Raw genomic sequence first — 22639 nt, forward strand, 5'->3', positions numbered from 1 at the left:
TTAGATGGCCCGGCACCGGCTTTTTGAATCAGAGAGCCAAACTGATTCGGACACCAGAAAGTCTAGCAACCTTCGAGTCCGGATAACGCCATCTCAATTCGGATCGGAACCAAGGAATTTCATCGGGTTCGATCACGAATGGTTTCGCAGCGTTCTACAGTTTGGGACGCAAGGGCGACGTGCTCTGGAGACGGGGCCTGACGAAGCCCAGCACGAGCGAGGCCAGCTCCTGCTCGTGGCCGGCGTACCGGTGGTTGGCCTCGGCGATGATGCGCAGCTCGTGGTTGGGGACGTTCGCCGCGAACAGCCGGGCGTCCTCCGCCGGGACGATCTCGTCTTTGGCGCCGTGGATCGTGAGAACCCTGCGCGTCAGCATCAGAACAGAGTCTCCGTCAGGGAAAGGAAAAGGGAGCAGATGCCTGTTGGATGAGGTGTAAGAGGTGTGTGTGTCACCTGCAGTCTCTGCTGATGGCACGGCTGGAAAGAAGGGTATCGGTGCTCAGCCGATCTTCCAGGCTCGCTTTTGACACCCGGTACTCGACCTCCCCTGCGTGAGAACAAAACCAAAAGATTGCAGTGGCCTGTGAATTTTACAAACGAATCCTGAGATAATGATGTTTCTAGCCTGTATTCATGTTTGATACCGGGGGTTAAAAAGATGCTGCACATTGTATTCATGTTTGATACCGGGGCTTAAAAAGATGCTGCACATTGTATTCATGTTTGATACCGGGGCTTAAAAAGATGCTGCACATTGTATTCATGTTTGATGCCGGGGCTTAAAAAGATGCTGCACATTGTAAGCCGTCTGAGGCTGCTACTCTATTCCCTAAAGTTAAGGCTTTAGATTTTTTTGTGGTTAAGTTTCTAGCTGCCCAGCAAGCTTAACCCTGTGATACCTGCATTGAACCCAAAAAGAATAAAGCTTTGGCACCAAGGCCTACTGCATCATGCCAGTGGCAGAGGCATCACTATCATCAGTAACAAAAAGGCACTAAAATGGAAGTGGAAGTGCTATGAGCCACTTTATAATCGTTCTACTACATTGGCATGTGTCCTAGTTTGGAAAGATTGAGCCGAACCACCGACAATATAGTTTAACTTTTGATAGTTCCAGGACTGACGGAACATCAGATGCATTTCTTTGACCTTGTACTATTTAATTATAAAACTTTACGATATTCAATTCAATTAGAGAGTTATAGCATGAACAGAGAATACCAGATCACGTACAGAAAGCATATACCTTTTTTGTTCTTGACATCTATGTACCCATCTTTATTTATTCTCTGCATGAAATTCCTCCCAAGGCGCCCATCAATACCTCGCTCTAATGCAAATCGGCCAGAAATATTCACAATAATGGGGACATCATTGTACTTGGAGGCATATAGAAGCACAGCATTTCCTCCTGAAGGTAAGGAATACAAGTACAAAGACCATAGAATGTAAATTGCATTGTCTATTGCTGACAAAGATGAAAGCACATCATGAGAAAAGGAATGCCATGCAAACTTGGCCAAGTATTTTGAACAATAGAAGTAAATGACAAAGCTGAAATTATTCTCCTGCAAACAATAGTGGCTACTGCCTACTACCAATATCAGCTCAGACATTCAACTTACACAAAAAATTAAGGGGGATCAGAATACATATACATGGCAGGTATGGCACCCTAAACTACAAAGTGATTACTTTCCGTTACAATGAATGTTCCTTAATTTGTCCATCCACGAAGCAACAAATCCAGAAAGCAGTACTTCAACATTGCATCCCTACCAACTTTTGAAGGCAATTATGCATGACAATGCAATTCTCTAATCATGAACATATACTTCACTGTGCATAATAGGCATCAACACAAAAGGAAAACAGTATTGCATATGTCAAGAGCTAACCTACCTTTGCTATGCCCAATAAGAGCAATTATGTCATATTTCTGTTTTGAGAAATATAATACTACAGAGCGTAAATCAGCTGCCTCTTTTCTGTAGCTCCCATATTGGAATTCACCTTCACTTTCGCTTTTAAAAAAGAATGAGCAAAAATAAGTATAAACAGAAGACAACTTCAATGTGGCTGTCAGAACGAAAAATTACTCAAGGAACTGTGTTACTAGTATACAAATGGGAGAATTATGGCTTTGGCCAATAGCTGACATGGTATAAGGGGCGTGGAAACATTTTAATTCAAAGCTAACATTAAAGGTCTGCGATGACACTATCATGCCATATGCGATGGCCACCCCAAGGTGTTTACAGATGGCTTACCCGTTTCCAGAAAAATCAAACCGAAAAGCACTAATTCCTTCCAATGTGATGGCAGCAGCAAGCTCAACCAAGATGCTGTCATCCTGCAAGTTTTGTTCAAAACTGCCAGCCTATTAATAGTGATGGTAATAGTATAGTGCTCAAGCAGAAACATATTAACTTTTTATACATAATCCTTTCTGCTCTATTTTGGATTCCCATGGGATTTTATCTCTAGCCTACCCGAACCTGCTCGGATTAAAAGGCTTCATGCTGTTATTGTTGCCATACATTGAGAATATATCATGGTTAGGCAGGTAGCAATGTGTTACTCTTGCTCATTTCTTTACAATAAGAATAGCAAGACCTCTATTGCATTTTGATTTGTATCACATTGATATAAGAAAACATACGGTACATCACAGGTGGAATAAAATTGCACAAGCAAAAGTTTGCCGCAAAAAATATTAAAAAAAGAGAAAAGAAGGGGGGGGGGGGGGCAGTTGAACCAACACTGTTGAATCATCTAGAATGTTATGAGTACAAATAAAGCAATGCCTCGCCTCATCCCCACCCAAAAGAATAATCTTAGCAGACCAAATATGAAGCCATACAAGAATCTTCAGATCTTTGATATCCAAACAACTAGATTTATACTCCTATTTGTCACTTCACTTGACATGCAAGAATCTTCAGATCTTTGATATTCAAACAACTAGATTTATACTCCTATTTGTCACTTCACTTGACATGCTCATAAAGTACACACAGGGAATTAGTATCGAAGAGAATTATATACTAAATATCTCTTTAGACTATATTGTTCTAAGGATATAATATATGGAAGCAACACAAGTAGGGGAAAAAGACATTAAACACATAATAATCTTTAGACGGCTACACTCAATATCTAATATACTTAAATGCAAAAGTTCCTATGGATGGTACGGACTTGCCTTTGTGGCTCGGAATCCATGACAAAGGATCACAAGTTTCTTCGAACTTGTTTGATGTAATAAACCAACAAGCTTCTCCCCATGCTCATTTGAAATTAGAACTCTTTGTTCACAATGAACTGTATGCCACACGTTCAAACCATCATACAATTACAAGATCATAGTAGTAAATGTTCGGAATAAAATATGTTATCAAGTATAAATCAAGATTCTGAATATGGACACCCACTTTAGAGAGCTCAAGCCTTACAACTCTTCAGAAATTTAACTATGACAGTACACACCAAATAAGACTTAGCCTATTTGGCCAAGTGAAGGGTCACAAATCACAATCCGACCTTTTTCAAAGTGGAAAAGTAGGGAAGTAGCCAACACATGCTGGGCAATGCTCTACAGCTCGATTAAATCTCTAGAGTTGTGACTAAATTTCTGAAACCCGCCATTTGTAGCTGCCTAACTGGAGTTGACCATGTGATCTCCACAATTGAACTGAGATTGAAAAATCCTAATATCATGCTACCCTATAAAATGTCCTCAATCACACAATCTCGGCGGAAAGTAACAGATCGATTAAGAATTCAGTCACCCATATAAACCCTTGCTCAAGCTCGCGCGGGGGGCTCTTACCTCGGGACTGTGGGGGTTTCTCCGGCGGCATGGACGAGGACGGCAGGTGAGCGAGGAGCCCTCGAACCGGCCTGCCTCAAAGCACAGTCGACCACGAGATACGCGGCTTGCCGGAGGAGCGCGCGCGGAGGATGGGGGAGCGTTTGCGACTTGAGAGCAGAGAACCTGAACGGGAGGACTCGAGCATAGCAAAACGAAGACGCGAAGCCGGTATGGACGGTCCAGATCTGCCCTTGTACAGGATCGAACGGGGTAACACGCGCATAGCAGTCAACACTCGCCAGCGTGGCACCGCAGCTTTGTCCAGACTCCAGCACTCGCGCCCGCCTACCTACCCAGAGGCCACCACGGGTCCACGGCCATCACTCCCGCTGGCGCCAGGGCCAACCACAGCCGCCGGCGCAACGGCGCACGCGCTGCCCGCAGCACGGCTAAAGCTGCAAGGACCGCTGCTCACACCACACCACAATTCCCCGCCGCGTCCGAACTCGGGCCCGTGCTCGCGGCGGTCTCGATCAGAAGGGCGTCCTGCTCACGGCGTTCCCCGAAGCTTTGGGATTGGGCGTGGCTCGTAAGGCACGCTTCCCGCGGTACAAGTGCGACCCAAAGGCGCAGGCTGGGAGGAGCCTTGCAGCGGCAGCTCAACGAGTTCAGGGATGGCCTCCGGTGGAGCCTTCCACAACCTTCTCCTGGCGGTCCTCCTCTACCTCGCGCTCACCTCGTCGGTATGTACGCTCATCACGCTTTTCGCTGCTGTCTGGGGTCCGATGGTCTGGCGATTCCTTGCCGAGCCCGTGCTGAACTAAAGGCGATGCTTCTGGTCTTGTGGATGATTGGGCGTTAGGTCGGTGGCGAGGCGTCGAGAAGATTCTGGATCGAGAATGATACCTTCATGAAGGATGGGGCGCCGTTCCAGATCGTCGGCGGCGACGTGCACTACTTCCGCATTGTTCCTGAGGTGAGATTCTCCTTTATTAGCAGTTGTTCCTGCGTTGCTCCGGAGGAGTGGCTGAGTGACAGTCTCTTAAGGTTGCCATCTAATAGACTGGTGTTGAACCAATTTATTACTGCTTGGGCTGGAGTGAATCTATCTCCAAGGGTTTCAGCAATTAAAGCATTTGTCAATACTCAGTGCCTCACGTGCGTATGAGCAAATAGTAGCTGGAGTTTGAATTCCAGTTGTTCTACAAACACTTCGATTTATCCTGTAATATTGTTGAAGACACCAACATTCCAAAATGTTGTTAAAGTCGAAATACTGGACGACCTTGTCTCAGAAAATTAAGCTTGACTGTAATTTCGTTGGAGGGGTTTTAGCATTCTATGATATACCTAGCTATTTTCTGCCATACACCAGCTTCTTCTTCCTCCTCCTTTTTTTGAAACAACGATGGGGGGATGATTGTTCCCACCTGGATCATCTAGAGATGAAATTATTCATTGATACGAAAGTGTGAATACCTCTGTGATTGACCTTATTTATCAGCATATGCCAATATGTTCTTTTAGGTATATCTGTTATCTTTGTTTATAATATCATTACCTTCTCCAATTCATTGGTGCTTGCAGTACTGGAAGGATCGCCTTTTAAGAGCAAAGGCACTAGGCTTGAACACAATTCAAACATATGTACCTTGGAATCTGCATGAGCCAGAACCACAGAGTTGGGATTTCAAGGGCTTTGCAGATCTTGAATCATATCTGAGACTTGCTCAAGAATTAGGAATGCTGGTCATGCTTCGTGTAGGTCCATACATCTGTGGAGGTAAGTTGACATTTGTATTGAAAGTTCATGGATTCAACATGCCAATGACTGAAGACATAGTTGTGTCTATATACTGCAATGAACAACAACAACAACAACAACAACTTAGCCTTTTGTCCCAAGCAAGTTGGGGTAGGCTAGAGATGAAACCCACAGAAAACAAGAATAAGAAACACAAAAAGTGCACAAGCCAAAGGAAGAGTTAGTGGTTAAACAAAAAGTAACAAAGGTCACGGTTCAGGTACATTAATTGCTAATCTCCAAGCGCTCCTATCCATAGCTAATTCCTTAGCGATATTCCACTCCTTAAGGTCTCTCTTAACCGTCTCGTCCCAAGTTAGTCTAGGTCTACCTCTACCTCTCTTTACATTATCGCCCCGCTTTAAAACTCCACTACGCACCGGCGCCTCGGGAGGCCTCCGTTGTACATGTCCAAACCATCTCAACCGATGTTGAATCAACTTCTCCTCGATAGGTGCCACCCCGACCCTATCTCGAATCTCTTCGTTCCGGATTCTGTCCCTTCTTGTATGCCCGCAGAACCAACGCAGCATACGCATCTCTGCTACACTTAGTTGCTGGACATGTCGCCTTTTTGTAGGCCAACATTCAGCACCGTATAGCATCGCTGGGCGAATCGCCGTCCTATAGAACTTACCTTTTAGCCTCTGTGGCACCTTCTTGTCACAGAGGACGCCCGAGGCCTGCCGCCACTTCAACCACCCGGCTGAAATTCTATGTCTAACATCTTCATCAATGTCTCCATCTTTCTGAAGCATTGATCCTAGATACCGGAAAGTATCCTTCTTGGCCACCACTTGACCTTCGAGGCTAACGTCCCCATCCTCATGCCTAGTCGGGCTAAAGTCGCACATCATATACTCGGTCTTGGTCCTACTCAGTCTGAACCCCCTCGACTCTAACGTGTGTCTCCACAGCTCTAACTTCATATTAACCCCTACCCTACTCTCATCAACTAGCACCACATCATCAGCAAAGAGCATACACCAAGGGATATCACCCTGTATGTCCCTTGTGACCTCATCCATCACCAAAGCAAATAGATAAGGGCTCAATGCTGACCCCTGATGTAGTCCAATTTTAATTGGAAAGTCACTGGTATCGCCATCACATGTTCGAACACAAGTCATCGCATCCTTGTACATATCCTTGATGAGGGTAATATACTTAGTTGGAACTTTGTGTTTTTCCAAGGCCCACCACATGACGTCTCTTGGTACTTTATCATACGCCTTCTCTAGGTCAATAAAGACCATGTGTAAGTCCTTCTTCTCCTCTCTATATCTCTCCATCAACTGTCGGACTAAGAAAATCGCCTCCATGGTCGACCTCCCAGGCATGAACCCAAACTGGTTTTGGGTCACTCTTGTCAATCCTCTTAGGCGATGCTCGATAACCCTCTCCCAAAGTTTCATCGTATGGCTCATCAGCTTAATCCTCCGGTAGTTAGTACAACTTTGAACATCTCCCTTATTCTTGAAGATCGGTACTAATATACTTCTCCTCCATTCCTCCGGCATCTTGTTTGACTGGAAAATTAGGTTAAAAAGCTTAGTTAACCATACTACCGCCCTCTCGCCCAGGCATCTCCACACCTCAATGGGGATGCCATCGGGACCCATCGCTTTACCTCCCTTCATCCTCTTCAAAGCCTCCCCGATCTCTGCCTCCTGAATCCTCCTCACAAAGCGTCTGTTGGTATCATCAAATGAGTCGTCCAACTCGAAGGTAGGACCCTCATTTTCCCCATTAAACAACTTGTCGAAGTATTCTCGCCATCTGTCCTTAATCTCCTCATCCTTCACCAGAAGTCGATCTGTCCCATCCTTGATGCATTTGATTTGGTTTATGTCCCTTGTCTTCCTCTCGCGGGTCCTAGCTATCCTATAAATGTCCTTCTCTCCTTCCTTCGTACCTAGCCGTTGATACAGATCATCAAAAGCCTGACCTTTCGCTACACTTACAGCTCGCTTTGCAGACCTTTTCGCTAATCTATATCCCTCGATGTTGGTTGCGCTCTTGTCGAGGTGAAGGCGTTTGAAACACTCCTTCTTCTCCTTAATAGCCCTTTGCACCTCGTCATTCCACCACCAAGTCTCTTTCACTTCCTGCTTGCCTCCCCTACTCACACCAAACACTTCTGAGGCCACCTTCCGAACACATATCGCCATCTTTAGCCACATATCATCTACATCTGCTCCTTCTTCCCAAGGCCCCTCGCCTAGCATCCTCTCCTTAAACGTCTGAGCCTCTTCCCCTCTAAGCTTCCACCACTTCGTTCTCGCAATCTTGGCACGTTTGTCCCGGTGGGCACATACCCGAAAACGAAAATCCGCCACCACAAGCTTGTGTTGGGGGACAACACACTCCCCAGGTATCACCTTACAATCTAAGCAGGCACGTCTATCCTCTCTCCTAGCAAGGATAAAATCGATTTGGCTCGAGTATTGTCCACTATGGAAGGTCACTAGATGGGACTCCCTCTTTCTAAAGAGGGTATTCGCTAACAGCAGGTCGTAGGCCAACGCAAAATTCAAAACATCCTCCCCCCCCTCGTTCCTACTACCATACCCGAAACCCCCGTGTACTCGCTCATATCCTACATTAGTCGCACCCACATGGCCATTGAGGTCTCCTCCTATGAAGAGCTTCTCACTGATAGGCACGGTACTAACCATGCTATCAAGATCTTCCCAGAACCGACTCTTGGAGCTCTCACTAAGACCTACCTGAGGGGCATAGGCACTGATCACATTCAGAGCCAAATCTCCAATAACCAACCGCACTAGGATAATCCGGTCGCCTTGCCTCCTAACATCTACAACTCCATCCTTAAGGCTCTTAGGTTTCATTTCCATTAGAGTGGCTGATTTTTTACGCTGGTTCGCCAAACCTAACACAACCCTCCACATTTTCTCATCGCGGGCTTGGGACCGGCAACGGCAGTGTTATATACTGCAATGAACAGAATTATTATTATTGCTGCAGGGATTAATGCACTTCAAATGTTTCACTATGAAAGTCAGAAGAGCCACTTCTTGGTTTTCAATAGTACAGAATAGATCGGTCTTTGAATCGATGGAAGAAGACATAAAACCTTCCTCCACTTATTTGTAAAATGAAGTACTCAGTTTTACATTCGAGACCATGTAGATGTCCTAAACGTGATGAAGTAATGTCATGATTATCATAACCTATATTATGCACACTATTCATCAGTTTCAAAGTTGATTAAGTTGTGATGTTGCATGTGCTTCTATTGAAATTTATAATTTGTAATGTGTGCACTGCAGAATGGGACTTAGGAGGTTTGCCACCTTGGTTGCTCACTGTAGAACCTTCCCTTAAACTGCGATCATCAGATTCGACATATCTCTCCTTGGTATTCTGACCAAAGCACATTCTTAGGGTGTATATCATTGGTTTTAGATATTTCTGGAGATATTTTGACCAATGCTACTACATTTTCCAGGTGGGGAGATGGTGGGGAGTACTACTTCCGAAAGTGGCACCATTATTATACAGCAATGGAGGTCCAATTATTATGGTTCAGGCAAGTTCACCAGGGTTTAAGTTGCTTTTCTGCGCCGTTCATTTTCCTTTCTGGTGTATCCAGATTTTGCATATGTGGAAGAGCCTAATTGTATAGCCGATCTGGCAGATTGAAAATGAATTTGGTTCATTTGGAGATGACAAGAATTACCTTCATTACCTTGTTCAACTGGCTAGAAGATATCTTGGAAACGACATTGTTCTGTACACAGTTCTCTCTTCTCATACTATTAGCTATACAAATTAGTGCAGTTTTCTTTTCAGCATTTGCAGGTCCATTTCAGAATTGACTTTATAAGTTGTGTTTATTAAAAATTATAGAAGTGATTAGGTATGGGATAATGGAAGTTTTGTACAACAGCACTGAGGCCACATCCGTGTATCAGTGTTATTAAAAAGATGTGTGTGACAGTATATTATAACCACAACCACAGCTGCCCTTGTTGGCTTTATCCTTATGAAATTCGTCAAATATTACTGCAAACATATTATTTATACCACTGTGCCAGTTTGTGGGGTTGATAGTGGGGATGCTATAAGAATTTGGCTGAAATGCTACCACCCACATGCTTATTCAATAGAAGGGAGATTGGGTATATTGAACTGTTATATTGCTCAAATAGTATAGAGAAAACATGAGCACTATGCAGTGACAAAAGAGAGAGAAAACAGAATCCAGACTTGTGAGAGTTCTGATAGCTTCGAATTTTCCTAGGTGCTCTCATTCAGTTGATTTAATATGATTTGGTTCTAATTACCAAGGTCGTGACTGTGTACTCTTAAATCATCTTTCAGTTATACAACTGATGGAGGCGCCATGGGCAATTTAAAGAATGGATCGATTTCTCAAGATGATGTTTTTGCTGGTAAAATATGATAACTGAGCTTGTGTCAGGATGTGGATGATTTGTTGCCTTCAGTAAAGAATCATATTTTCTTCATATCCTGACATGCCTAAATTTCTAACCTTACAAACTTATATTTTTCCCTGTTTTTCCTCAGTTAATCACTTTAGGAAATAAATAATATGTCTGATATGCAGCTGTTGATTTTGAAACCGGATCCAATCCATGGCCCATATTCAGATTACAGAAGAAATTCAACTTACCAGGAAAATCAGCCCCTCTAAGTTCGTAAGTTGGCTATACATCCTGTTCAAATAATCTGTCATGTATTTTTGGGTGTGGCTTTACCTAGTGTTGGCCCTTCTTACTTTTCAGGGAATTTTATACTGGATGGCTAACACACTGGGGTGAAAGTATGGCAACAACAGATGCCACTAGTACTGCTAAAGCCCTTAAAACAATTTTGTGCCACAATGGTTCTGCTGTACTCTATGTCTGTCCATGGAGCTCATTCACCAATTCATTGCATTTGTAGTCTAGGTATATTAATACTATTTCTTCATGAGGTTATCCAGATGGCTCATGGTGGGACCAATTTTGGATTTTATAATGGTGCAAATACTGGCCAAGATGAATTTGATTACAAGCCAGACCTTACTTCTTATGACTATGCAAGTATCACTCCCAATAATTTCTTTCGTTTATTAATTTTTTTTTGCAAGTTAACTTATTTGCATGACCTCTTTACTGGCAGGATGCACCAATTAAGGAGCATGGAGATGTGCATAATTCAAAATACAAAGGCATGCTGTGATATCTTCCAATCTAAAATTTCACACACTTGGAATGAAAAAAGAACCTTTTTTTTTTGGTGCACTTTAGTCTCTGCTTCTTAAATTCAGCATGAGATAAAAATGGAATACTGAATAGATTTTTGAATGGAATATTATAATCTGCCAATAATGTGTATGCCAATGTAGATTAATGGATTAGGATTCACTTCATTCTGAATCTCTGACAAATTCCCAAAAGCACTAATATGTTTGGAACTGATTTCTTAAGCACTGCTTTATTTCTGTGTTTTGATTTCTCATTACAATTGGTGTTTTCAAGCAGCACTAAGAAGAGTAATACATGAATGTACTGGGTCTCCTCTTCGTCCACTTCCTTCTGACATTGAAAAAGCAAATTATGGGCTTGTGAAATTACAGAAGGTTGCATCTTTGTTTGACATCATTGATAATATCAGTGATCCTTTGAAAGGTGCTGTTTCAGAGCATCCGCTGTCTATGGAACAGATAGGCCAGGTATCAACAAATCTAATCATATCTGTATTTCCGTTATTGTTGCTGAACATATCGAGTAAGTTTACAGTTCATATTTCTGTGATTTTTGTTAGATGTTTGGATTTCTATTGTACATGTCAGAATACCAAGGGAAACTCCCATCAAGCATCCTATCAATTCCAAAGGTTGTGGCCTTCATCTTTGATGTTTCTTGGCATGAAAGAAGTTCATCTTTTCTAAGATGTAAATTCTGGGTTGCTGCAGGTACATGACAGAGCTCAGGTGTTCCTGTCTTGCTCAACTGACAGTGTCAGAAACCTAAGATATGCTGGTGTAATTGAAAGATGGTCTAGTAAAACACTAGAAATACCAAATTTAGGATGTTCATCCAATACAAGCCTATATATACTGGTAATCTTTCTTGCATCTTCTTTAAAACTTTTCTTGCTTGAGTATTACAAGTTTGCAATTATTGTTAATTGAATCGAATTTTAGTGAATCGCATTAAAAGGAACTTTTTTTCCATTCCTAAAACATCATTTAAAGAAAGAATGGAGGTGGTATTTCTCCAGGTTTCCTTTCGAATATTTAAATTATTCTTACTTAGTGATTTGTGGCTTACTAGCATATACACATTTTTTCTACAGGTAGAAAATATGGGTCGTACAAATTATGGGCCATATATTTTTGACCGGAAGGTAAGTATCACATTGCCTCCTGCTAGTTGCATCGACTTCATTGCCATGGTTATAAGCTTCTTGTGCTGATTATTGCCCAGTTTTGAAATACAGGGAATACTATCTCCTATTCAATTAGATGGCATCACTCTCTGTCACTGGAAAATGTATCCACTTACATTCAGTTCACTGGACAACCTTCCAAAACTCCAACTAGTCACTCAAATGCCTGATATTAGAGCTAGTAAAGAGTCCGTTATTCATGGTCACTCAGAAAAGAAATTGCAGGAATCATTGTTCTATTCGAATGGTAAGTCTCCATATTCAAATAACTCTGCAAGCAGTTTTCCTCAAAAACCAAAAACATCTGCAAGCAGTGAAATGGTCAGTCATCTAATTTGCATGCAGCTGTGATCTTCTCACACTAGTCAGGCACAATTTATGGTCCATCATGGTTCATGCTTTGTGAGGAGGATTCAGGAGGCAGAGATCGGGGAGGCTTTGAAGAGGATGAAGGGAGGTAAAGCGATGGGTCCCGATGGCATCCCCATTGAGGTGTGGAGATGCCTGGGCGAGAGGGCGGTAGTATGGTTAACTAAGCTTTTTAACCTAATTTTCCAGTCAAACAAGATGCCGGAGAAATGGAGGAGAAGTATATTAGTACCGATCTTCAAGAATAAGGGAGATGTTCAAAGTTGTACTAACTACCGGGGGATTAAGCTGATGAGCCATACGATGAAACTTTGGGAGAGGGTTATCGAGCATCGCCTAAGAGGATTGACAAGGGTGACCCAAAACCAGTTTGGGTTCATGCCTGGGAGGTCGACCATGGAGGCGATTTTCTTAGTACGACAGTTGATGGAGAGATATAGAGAGGAGAAGAAGGACTTACACATGGTCTTTATTGACCTAGAGAAGGCGTATGATAAAGTACCGAGAGACGTCATGTGGTGGGCCTTGGAAAAACACAAAGTTCCAACTAAGTATATTACCCTCATCAAGGATATGTACAAGGATGCGATGACTTGTGTTCGAACATGTGATGGCGATACCAGTGACTTTCCAATTAAAATTGGACTACATCAGGGGTCAGCATTGAGCCCTTATCTATTTGCTTTGGTGATGGATGAGGTCACAAGGGACATACAGGGTGATATCCCTTGGTGTATGCTCTTTGCTGATGATGTGGTGCTAGTTGATGAGAGTAGGGTAGGGGTTAATATGAAGTTAGAGCTGTGGAGACACACGTTAGAGTCGAGGGGGTTCAGACTGAGTAGGACCAAGACCGAGTATATGATGTGCGACTTTAGCCCGACTAGGCATGAGGATGGGGACGTTAGCCTCGAAGGTCAAGTGGTGGCCAAGAAGGATACTTTCCGGTATCTAGGATCAATGCTTCAGAAAGATGGAGACATTGATGAAGATGTTAGACATAGAATTTCAGCTGGGTGGTTGAAGTGGCGGCAGGCTTCGGGCGTCCTCTGTGACAAGAAGGTGCCACAGAGGCTAAAAGGTAAGTTCTATAGGACGGCGATTCGCCCAGCGATGCTATACGGTGCTGAATGTTGGCCTACAAAAAGGCGACATGTCCAGCAACTGAGTGTAGCAGAGATGCGTATGCTGCGTTGGTTCTGCGGGCATACAAGAAGGGACAGAATCCGGAACGAAGAGATTCGAGATAGGGTCGGGGTGGCACCTATCGATGAGAAGTTGATTCAACATCGGTTGAGATGGTTTGGACATGTACAACGGAGGCCTCCCGAGGCGCCGGTGCGTAGTGGAGTTTTAAAGCGGGGCGATAATGTAAAGAGAGGTAGAGGTAGACCTAGACTAACTTGGGACGAGACGGTTAAGAGAGACCTTAAGGAGTGGAATATCGCTAAGGAATTAGCTATGGATAGGAGCGCTTGGAGATTAGCAATTAATGTAACTGAACCGTGACCTTTGTTACTTTTTGTTTAACCCCTAACTCTTCCTTTGGCTTATGCACTTTTTGTGTTTCTTATTCTTGTTTTCTGTGGGTTTCATCTCTAGCCTACCCCAACTTGCTTGGGACAAAAGGCTAAGTTGTTGTTGTTGTTGTTGTATGGTTCATGCATGAGCAACAGCTCACTTCTAGGATAGTACTGAACTACTGATTGTAGGAGCATGATTGCAGTTTTGCATAAATTTTGCCGTGTTAACTATCAGTGTGAAATTTCGAAGTATTCATTTATCACATAATAACTATAAGGATAACTTTCTGAATCTCATGGCATGGTTGACCCCATTTGTTGTTTGGATCAGTTAAAGTCAGTGGAACACTAGAGCTCTTTCTGTGCCAGTCAACAAGAATATTGAATCTGGAAATTCTCGTAAAAACATATATTTATGGGTTTCCTTATATTCTTTTTGGTTGAGCTGGCACATGAATTGAACAACTAACTGAAGTGTACCTTTTCTTTCAGAATCGGTAATCAACATGTTTCTGTGTTTGGTTTCTACTTGGATGTCAAATGCCATATCTAATATATATATATATGTGTGTGTGTGTGTGTGTGTGTGTGTGTGTGTGTGTGTGTGTGTGTGTTTTAAAATAGCATGCTGCTTTAAAACTGAATATCCTTGCATCATCTTATGACAGAAAGTGCTTCTGCAGAACCTGAATTTTATGAAGGCCATTTCCATATTGACTCTGAGAGTGAGATAAAGGATACATTTATATTATTTCGTGGTTGGAACAAGGGTGTTGCTTTTGTGAACAACTTCAACATTGGAAGATTTTGGCCGGTAAAATCATGTGCATTCTGTTCTGCTATTTATTTATGAATTCCAATTATTTTTTATTTTTAATAAAGAATCTATGTTTTGCTCACTTGAGCTGAAATTGAACAGTTTTTTTTCCAGGCACGTGGACCACAGTGTGCCCTTTATGTTCCCGCGCCAATCCTGAGACCTGGAGACAACATTATTGTATGTACTTTATCTGTTCTTATGGTGATACACTTTTTGGTTATGATTGTTTTTATGCTTTCACTGTACATTTTCTGAAAATAGTGGGAAAATAGCATGATCCACCTTTCTATGCTCAGAAAAAAGGGTAAACATCTAGCATAACTGGATTAAGTAAATTACTTACTGTTCAGATTCATCCTTATTATTACCAGCTAGAGTTCTTTTCATTTGATTGCCGATCTTTACCTGTTCATTAAGAGATAAAGAAAGTAACATACGCAACGTGATCTTATTCTTTTCAGGTAATCTTTGAACTGCACGGTCCAAATCCTGAGCTCACCGTCAACTTAGTAACAGATCCAGATTTCACATGCGGTCCAAAACAGTAAGAATGGTTGCACGTGGTGTGCAGAGCACGGTGCAGCGGATTTGGTCTCCCTCTCGCTTCTCCTCTCAACATTGGTGCTAGTGTGCTGCCATCCAAAAGATGCCCTTCGCTTTGCGCCACTCACAGCATCACGCCATGATTAGGAGAGCAGGGTTCATTCTCTAGACCCCGCGTCGTATATGTTGATCCACGGTGCATCCATCGCGCTCTGTACTGAACATTGTATTCTCAGATCTGGGAGTCACCATTTCAGCACAGATGAATCTACAAGATCACCATGTCAGCATCTCGCGAGCCGTGTCAGATCGTAACGCTCATGTAGTGGATTAACCCGCCACTTGAGCCAAGTGGCCTCTGAATTTGACAAGATAATCGGACCAAGATGAATTGAACTGGCACTTGAGTGAAGTGAGTGGGGTTCTCTCGGCTTGAATTCGGAATGTTTGTTTACCTTGGACCAAAATGGAAAAGGAGTTTCAGCCTACCCAGCCCACTGCCGCTTGTATTGAGAGGCCCAGCAGAAGCCCAAAGCTCCCACACACTTCCTAACGCCCTCCTCCGTAGGCGCGACCGGACTCCCACCTCCACCTGTCCACCGCACCAGACACACGATCACAATTCACACCGCACTCCAACGACCTCCCCCGGGGGGGTCTGCCAGCTGCCGCCACGTCTCCGCGCTCCCTGCCGTGCACGGCTCGGCGTCTCCAGCCTTTCCGCCGAACCGAGCGAGACCTTTTTGCAACCGCCTCCCCTCGGCCCCTCCAAAGCCAAGCGCGGATGGGGGGAGTTGTTGGAGCCAGAGTTCGTTCGCCATCGCCAAGGCATGTTTCGCATGCCGTTGCCGCCCTCCTCTCCAGTCTCCACCCTGTCGTCGATGGGAACGACCGCGCCGAACCCTGCTCCAACAAACGAGCCGTCTACGTGGTGGTGTGCTAGGCTTTTCTCCCCTCTCTCTGAGAGGGCTACGTGTGCCCCACGGATATAGAAAGATGCTAGGTAGCTCTGGCAGGCAGCTTTGTCCACAGGTACGAAAAGGTGGCCCTGGACACTTGGGCTAATGCCGGGGCTCCACGACGAGGGACACGTAACGATCGGCGACAGCGACGGGTCCTGGTACATATCCCCAGCACGGCAGCAGCCAGCGGCTCAGCAGCAGCAGGCCAAGTGTCCTGTATCCTTTCTTCCCGCCTTTTTTCAGCGACGATTTTTTTCCCTTTCACTTTTTTTGATTGAGGAACCGAGTAATAATTGCCAAATTTGAAGGCGCCAGTTTTACTACTCCATCAGACCGTCACCGTTGACGCTACGCCTCCTCCAGAAACCGAAGTCTCCCTCGCTGGCGGCCGACAGCGACGTGTGAATGCCGTCGTCCGTGCTCGGCCGGGCGGGTGACAAGTGTCGCCGGATCCGGCGAGGAGCGCCGTGGCACCTGACAAGTCATCATCTCCCAACGGGGCGCGCGAGGTGATCCGTCCGTAGTCTTCAATGATTTGATTGGAACGCTGGACCAGCCTCGTGTCTTGGGGACACGCGCGAGGCGACGACGCCGACGGTCCCCCCGGGGGAAAACTGGTCACCCCGCCCGCCCGCGCGCGCCGCCGCGCTGGCGCCCGATGGTTCGCCGGAGCTCCCCGGGGTCTCGGTCGCCGTCAGACGTCAGAGTTCCCGGCGCTCCGGTCGCCACCCCCAGGAAGCTCCGGGCCTGTTTGGATCAAGGCCAAATGGCAAAATGGCAAATGGTAAAATTTTTGCTCCTGTCACATCAGATGTTTGGATGCTAATTAGAAGTATTAAATATAGTTTAATTAAAAAACTAATTACATAGATGAGGACTAAATGACGAGACGAATCTATTAAGCCTAATTAATCCATAATTAGCAAAATTACGGTAGCATTTGCCCTTTTGCACTTTGGGGTGTTTGGATCCAAAAGTGCAAAAAAAGTGCAAAAGAGCAAAAGTTTTTCACTTTCTCTTTCTCTTTCCCTTGGATCCAAACAGGCACGGACGTCGCGTGACCAGCTAGCTGGTCGTGCAGCGCCAGCGTGCGCCCAGAAATATCTCGAGCAGGCCGCGCCCGGCCGGCCGGCGGCCTCGCCACCGCCGCCGCGGTCACTCGGCGCCTCTCCCCCGGCCCGCGCGCCCGGCGGCGCAGGCGCTGCACGGCACGGCCGGTGTTCCCATCCCGTCCGCGCGCTTGCTCCGGGCGGCAGCGCGCCGCCGCCCTGTGTGGCGTGGGGAGGGTGGGTCCTCACGAGCTGCAACCCCCACAGCCGATCCGCCACGCGCCGGCACCCCGCGCGAGCGGCCATCGCGTTCGCTGCCCCTACCACACCGTGCCCCCGAGCCGGTCCAGTTGGTTGGGGTTGGATTTGGATCGGGTCGCGCACGCGAGCACCCCGCTGCTGCCGCGGCTTTTTCTGCGAGTTCTTGTTTACTGCGCGTGGCCACTTTTCCCTGTTGCCGAATGTCCGGCTCACGGCTGACCGGAGTAGGATTGCGCGGAGGAGTTCTCAGCTACAGAAGGTCTTCGTTTCGGGGGGCGTTTTCAGCTACAGAAAAGTGCATTACGAGGACTGCTTCTGGAGCCCTCGGTTGGACGGACCGGGACCCGACACGACCTAACAGCTCAACCGCTCGACCAGCACCCAGATAGCGGCCGCTATCGTGCTGTGCGCATCGTCACCGGGGTTCTTACCAAGTAGGACTGCTTGGATCCATCATTCCATCCGGATTGTCAAGTTCAGGTTTTGAAAGCTCTGATCCAAACATTTTGCCTTGCGTGACCCTGCCGTATGTACAATCCATGCATGCACTATATGCGTCGGTCTCAGCTTCCGTGACCCTGCCGTGCGCGCGTATCGGGTCAGTGCCCCCTCTACCAGCTACGATCCGGTGCACGCAAACGCTATCCCCTCCCCCGGAATGTCCACAGCTGGCGAGCGGCACACGGCAGCAGCCGGCGCAAAGCTACCGTTCTAGAGATGGACAAGTGGCGGAGCGCCATTGGCTGGCGGGGGACGCGGGGCCCGGCGCCCAGGAGAGATGCGAGCTCGGACTCCGCCGGGGGGCAGGCAACCTCCGCTCTCGCGCGGATGCAACGTGTCGGGCGCTGCGCGCTGGAGGGCGAAAAGGGTTCTGGAGGGGGAGATCTGGTAGGGGGCACCACGCCGGGTTACCCAGCCGAGGGCTCTAGGTGACACGTGGTCCCCCGGCGATTATTTTGGGCCGTCAGGTTACACGACAGGTGCTGCGAGTCGCCCATCCCGGGAATGACTCGAGCGATCAACGTCGCGAGATATCTTGAGATCTTTGAATGTTCTTGCGGGCTCGGGGGAGAAACTTATGTTGGGAAATAGCATACGGTTCTCTTTTCGTATTTAGTACTCGTGTCTCGAAGCTGGAAGAGGTTCTTATTTATTTAATGCTACGATGTTAGATGTGATATGGTTTGTGCAAGTACAACAACAGGTAACGTCACCCATTGCAAATATCTTCCTTGAGCATCTTGTTAAGGGTGTGCTTGGTTGCTTGAACGAAGTTAAATAGAGCCATCATAGACGAGTAAAACAAGTTGAGCAAATAATAAAATGATCCTGGAAACAACAGTGTTGGTTGGCTATATGAGTGGATGCAGTAATTATGTAAAAGAAGCTATGTTGCTTGTACGGGAAACTCTATGCAGCGTATTTGCCCAGCCAAGATGGTTGGTGAAGCTCATTCGAGCGTATCTACCAGACTGGCTGGGTGTATTTTTTTTTACATTCATCTAAATACTAAATATGCTTCTTTCTATATTTTTTCTTTATCAGATTTTATCATCTAATGGGATTACGACAATTGCAAGTCTTTTTCTTGGAAGGCCTACAACGGAGTTGTCTTCCAACAGAACCCTAAAAAATCTTCCAAAAATAGCAAAATAGTACATAAGAAAATATCGACACCGTAGACCGTATATCCAAAATTACGTTAACAATCAAACATGGCACTAAAAGAACTTCCATGAACGTCCACGTACCCTACCAGAAAAGACGGGACGAATCCGTACTCCTCCAAGTGTCAGGCCCCTTGTGGAAATCGAGCGTGCGCCTACGCAGGACCGGTAGTCTGGCGCCCACTGACAGGCCGGCACGGGGTGGTCTCACGCGTCGCGGCGATCCACATGCGGGCGAGTGGGAGCGCAACAGGTGTGCCCGGGGTGGCGTGAAGCTAGCAGAAACCGGGGCGCGCGGACGCGACAAATAATATCAAGCGCCACGCGGACCCTCCCAGCGGCGTGACGGGGAGACCTGCCCAACACGGCGCGGCCCCGCGGCCAATCACCTCCTCCCACCTCGCCGCCTCCTTCTCCTCCGACCCCCTCCTCTCCCTTTCTCTCCTTTCCCCTCTCTTCACCCACGCGCGCGCGCGCACCACAGTTCCATTCCACTCCCACCCTTCTCCTCCTCTCCACCCACCCCACCCCAGCTCACCCGAGGCGGCAGCCGTACCCTTGCTTGCTCCTCGCCTCCTACCCCGAAGCCCGCCGCCACTTGCTCCTGCCGCTCGTGTATTTGGGGGCGGCGTGGTGTCTGGAGCTCTTCTATCTCTCGCGGTGGTGGTTCTTCGGCGGTGGGCGGGAAAGCGCGGTTCGAGGGGAGGGGGAGTTTTTTTTTTCTATTTTGCTGTGATTTTGCGATGGCGGCGGCGGCGGCGATCTGCGTGGAGGACGAGGCGGCGTGCGCCGCGGCGGAATGCGCGAGGATCGAGAAGCTGGATCTCGCCGCCGCCGCCGCCGGCGGGGCGGAGGGCAAGGCCGGGGTCGCGGGCGGCAAGAGGAGCGTGTACCTCATGGACTGCGCGCCGGTCTGGGGCTGCGCGTCCACGCCCGGCCGCAGCGCCGAGATGGAGGACGCCTGCGCGGCGGCGCCGCGGTTCGCGGACGTGCCGGTGCGCCTGCTCGCCAGCCGCCGGGACCTCGACGGGCTGGGCCTCGACGCCGACGAGCTCCGGCTGCCCGCGCACCTGTTCGGCGTCTTCGACGGCCACGGCGGCGCCGAGGTACGCGGGCTTGGGAACCCGTAAAAAGGCACTCGATCGCTTCGCCGCGCGCTGCTTGCCCGCAGCCTGCCTCATGATTTGACAATTCGTCGCTTCGTGTTGCTGTGCAGGTGGCGAACTACTGCCGGGAAAGGCTCCAGGCGCTCTTGAGCCAGGAGCTGGGCCGGCTCGGCAAGGATTTGGGGGAGGTGGGCGAGGTGGACATGAAGGAGCACTGGGACGAGCTGTTCAGCAAATGTTTCCAGAGAGTAGATGACGAGGTGTCAGGGCGGGTGAGCAGGCTCGTCGGCGGTGTACAGGAGTCCAGGCCGGTTGCCCCGGAGAACGTGGGCTCCACGGCGGTTGTCGTGGTCGTGTGCTCATCTCATTTGGTGGTTGCAAACTGTGGAGATTCACGGGTTGTGCTCTGCCGAGGGAAGGAGCCAGTGGCGTTGTCCATTGATCACAAGGTGAGTTTTTTTTTTGAGCCGAGATCCATCCGGAGTTCTTGTGCCTGACACTCGTTGTTTCAGCCTGACAGGAAGGATGAGCGGGCGAGGATCGAGGCCCTGGGAGGCAAGGTCATCCAATGGAATGGTTACCGAGTGTCCGGTATACTTGCTATGTCACGATCAATAGGTATGAATATTTATTCATGTGCTTGATTTAGGTAGAATAACATGTTCCCTTTATGGTTTTTGCAACATGAGAATTTGCAAAGCTTCTGCTGCTTGATTAAGAGTATTTAACTAGGTGAAATAGGACTTTGTAGGGATCAACTCTATGTTGGGTTTAATTTTGTTGTATGTGATAATTTTAGGATCTTTGCAATATGATGTCACAACTTCCTTGGTTGTTATTGTTGTTTATGTTAGACAAGCATGTTGATGAATCGAATGGAGTACTATTCCATATTGACCTAGGCAAATTTTACTCTAGCCATTTTGTTGAAAGATTTTGTATTGTGCTGATGGCGATTTTTGCTAGATGCTATGTTTATGTGATGGGCATTTTGTAAGATGAAAAATTTCTATGTGCCCTTGTTTACACTTAACATGATATAGTTGTTTCATATTAAAAAATAAATGCTTACTCGATCAGCAATTTGGGTTGGAATAACCTACGTGAGATAGAAAGCATGTTAGACCTAGCACTCTTCTAAAATCATGTTCTGGAATTTGACTGCCTCGATATTGGCTCTAATGCTATCAATGAAGTTGTAAAACGGACTTAAATATATTTCTATGATAGAACTCAGACTGCAGATGTGGTTAGGAAAAGCAGTTACTTCTCCAAAGTAGAAAAGCCATCTTTTATCGACACCACAAAGGTACCTTATGTCATATTCATGCAAGTGGCTGCAGCTTGGACCATGCCTAACAATGGGTCTTGGTTGGACTTGTTCACGATTCTTGGCCTACTCAAATCAACTTCACTGTTGCGTTTAACATTTGGACAATATTGTTCCTCCAATTTCACCTGAAAATTTAGTTGAACCAACAGTTCAGCTGATTCTCTGTGCGTTGGATAGCACTTGTCCAATTTTTGTGTTACCTTCTAACTTGAACTTGGAAATACTTGTTGCACTTGAACTTGGAAATACTTGTTGCAGGGGATCGATATTTGAAACCGTTTGTCATTCCAAAACCTGAAGTTACAGTCATTCCTAGGGCGAAAGATGATGACTGCCTTATTCTTGCAAGTGATGGACTGTGGGACGTTGTATCGAATGAAGAGGCATGCAAAGTTGCACGGCGACAAATCCAGTTGTGGCACAAGAACAATGGTGTTACAACATCATTGTGTGATGAAGGTGATGAATCCATCGATCCTGCTGCACAATCTGCTGCTGATTATCTTATGAGGCTGGCATTGAAGAAGGGGACAGAGGACAATGTCACTGTCATTGTGGTCGACTTGAAGCCTCGAAAGAAGCTTAAGAACAACTCATAACATGAGCTGGGTTCATCAAGATTAGCTGACCATGATATGTCCAAAGAGTTCATACTGCTAGTTGGTCGTCTGCCTGAGACTTGACCCACAGTTTTTTTTCCGTTGGGCCTCAAGAATTGTACATGTATATGCTAGATGCATTTTCCATCTTGGGGGCCATGATGTTTACCGCCCCCCCCCCCCCCCCCCCCCCCACGTTGGATTCTGGTGGCTAAAATGTTCTTAAAGTCATCTTCTACCTTGAGCCCTGGCACTTAGTATACCCCTTGTAATGCTGTATGATAGTCGAACTTGTAAAGAGCCAAGCGGCTGAGACAGTCACTGAAATTAACATACTGTTACTTTTATAATTCAAGGCCAACCCAA

General features: G+C 46.4%; 3 protein-coding genes across 4 annotated transcripts; 2 read left to right on the forward strand and 1 right to left on the reverse strand.

The window, feature by feature from the left end:
- Positions 1-61: 61 nt before the first annotated feature.
- Positions 62-4008, reverse strand: LOC112884464. Its single transcript, XM_025949848.1, has 7 exons — positions 3833-4008; positions 3206-3324; positions 2271-2353; positions 1903-2024; positions 1247-1411; positions 454-547; positions 62-362 (listed from the first exon to the last, which is right to left on the reverse strand). The coding sequence occupies exons 1-7, from the start codon at positions 3861-3863 to the stop codon at positions 155-157; spliced, it is 822 nt and encodes a 273-aa protein (XP_025805633.1). The 5' UTR covers positions 3864-4008; the 3' UTR covers positions 62-154.
- A 163-nt stretch (positions 4009-4171) lies between these two features.
- LOC112884453 (beta-galactosidase 8) lies at positions 4172-15708 on the forward strand. 2 transcript variants are annotated; one of them, XM_025949837.1, is made up of 19 exons: positions 4172-4557; positions 4677-4790; positions 5402-5597; positions 8912-9000; positions 9091-9171; positions 9280-9374; positions 9966-10036; positions 10213-10303; positions 10391-10508; positions 10591-10686; positions 10770-10818; positions 11132-11322; positions 11415-11486; positions 11566-11712; positions 11949-11999; positions 12093-12288; positions 14602-14747; positions 14853-14930; positions 15215-15708. In XM_025949837.1, exons 1-19 carry the CDS (start codon positions 4489-4491, stop codon positions 15299-15301), a joined length of 2037 nt encoding a protein of 678 aa, XP_025805622.1. In that variant the 5' UTR covers positions 4172-4488; the 3' UTR covers positions 15302-15708. The 2 variants fall into 2 exon arrangements, with proteins under 2 accessions (XP_025805622.1, XP_025805623.1); XM_025949838.1 differs by having other exon boundaries at positions 4177-4557; positions 14865-14930.
- A 3869-nt stretch (positions 15709-19577) lies between these two features.
- LOC112887795 (protein phosphatase 2C 50-like) lies at positions 19578-22639 on the forward strand. The gene is made up of 4 exons (XM_025954070.1): positions 19578-20341; positions 20452-20790; positions 20854-20959; positions 21933-22639. The coding sequence occupies exons 1-4, from the start codon at positions 19979-19981 to the stop codon at positions 22271-22273; spliced, it is 1149 nt and encodes a 382-aa protein (XP_025809855.1). The 5' UTR covers positions 19578-19978; the 3' UTR covers positions 22274-22639.

This window comes from Panicum hallii, chromosome 3, assembly GCF_002211085.1.
Source record: "Panicum hallii strain FIL2 chromosome 3, PHallii_v3.1, whole genome shotgun sequence".
NCBI lineage: Eukaryota > Viridiplantae > Streptophyta > Magnoliopsida > Poales > Poaceae > Panicum > Panicum hallii.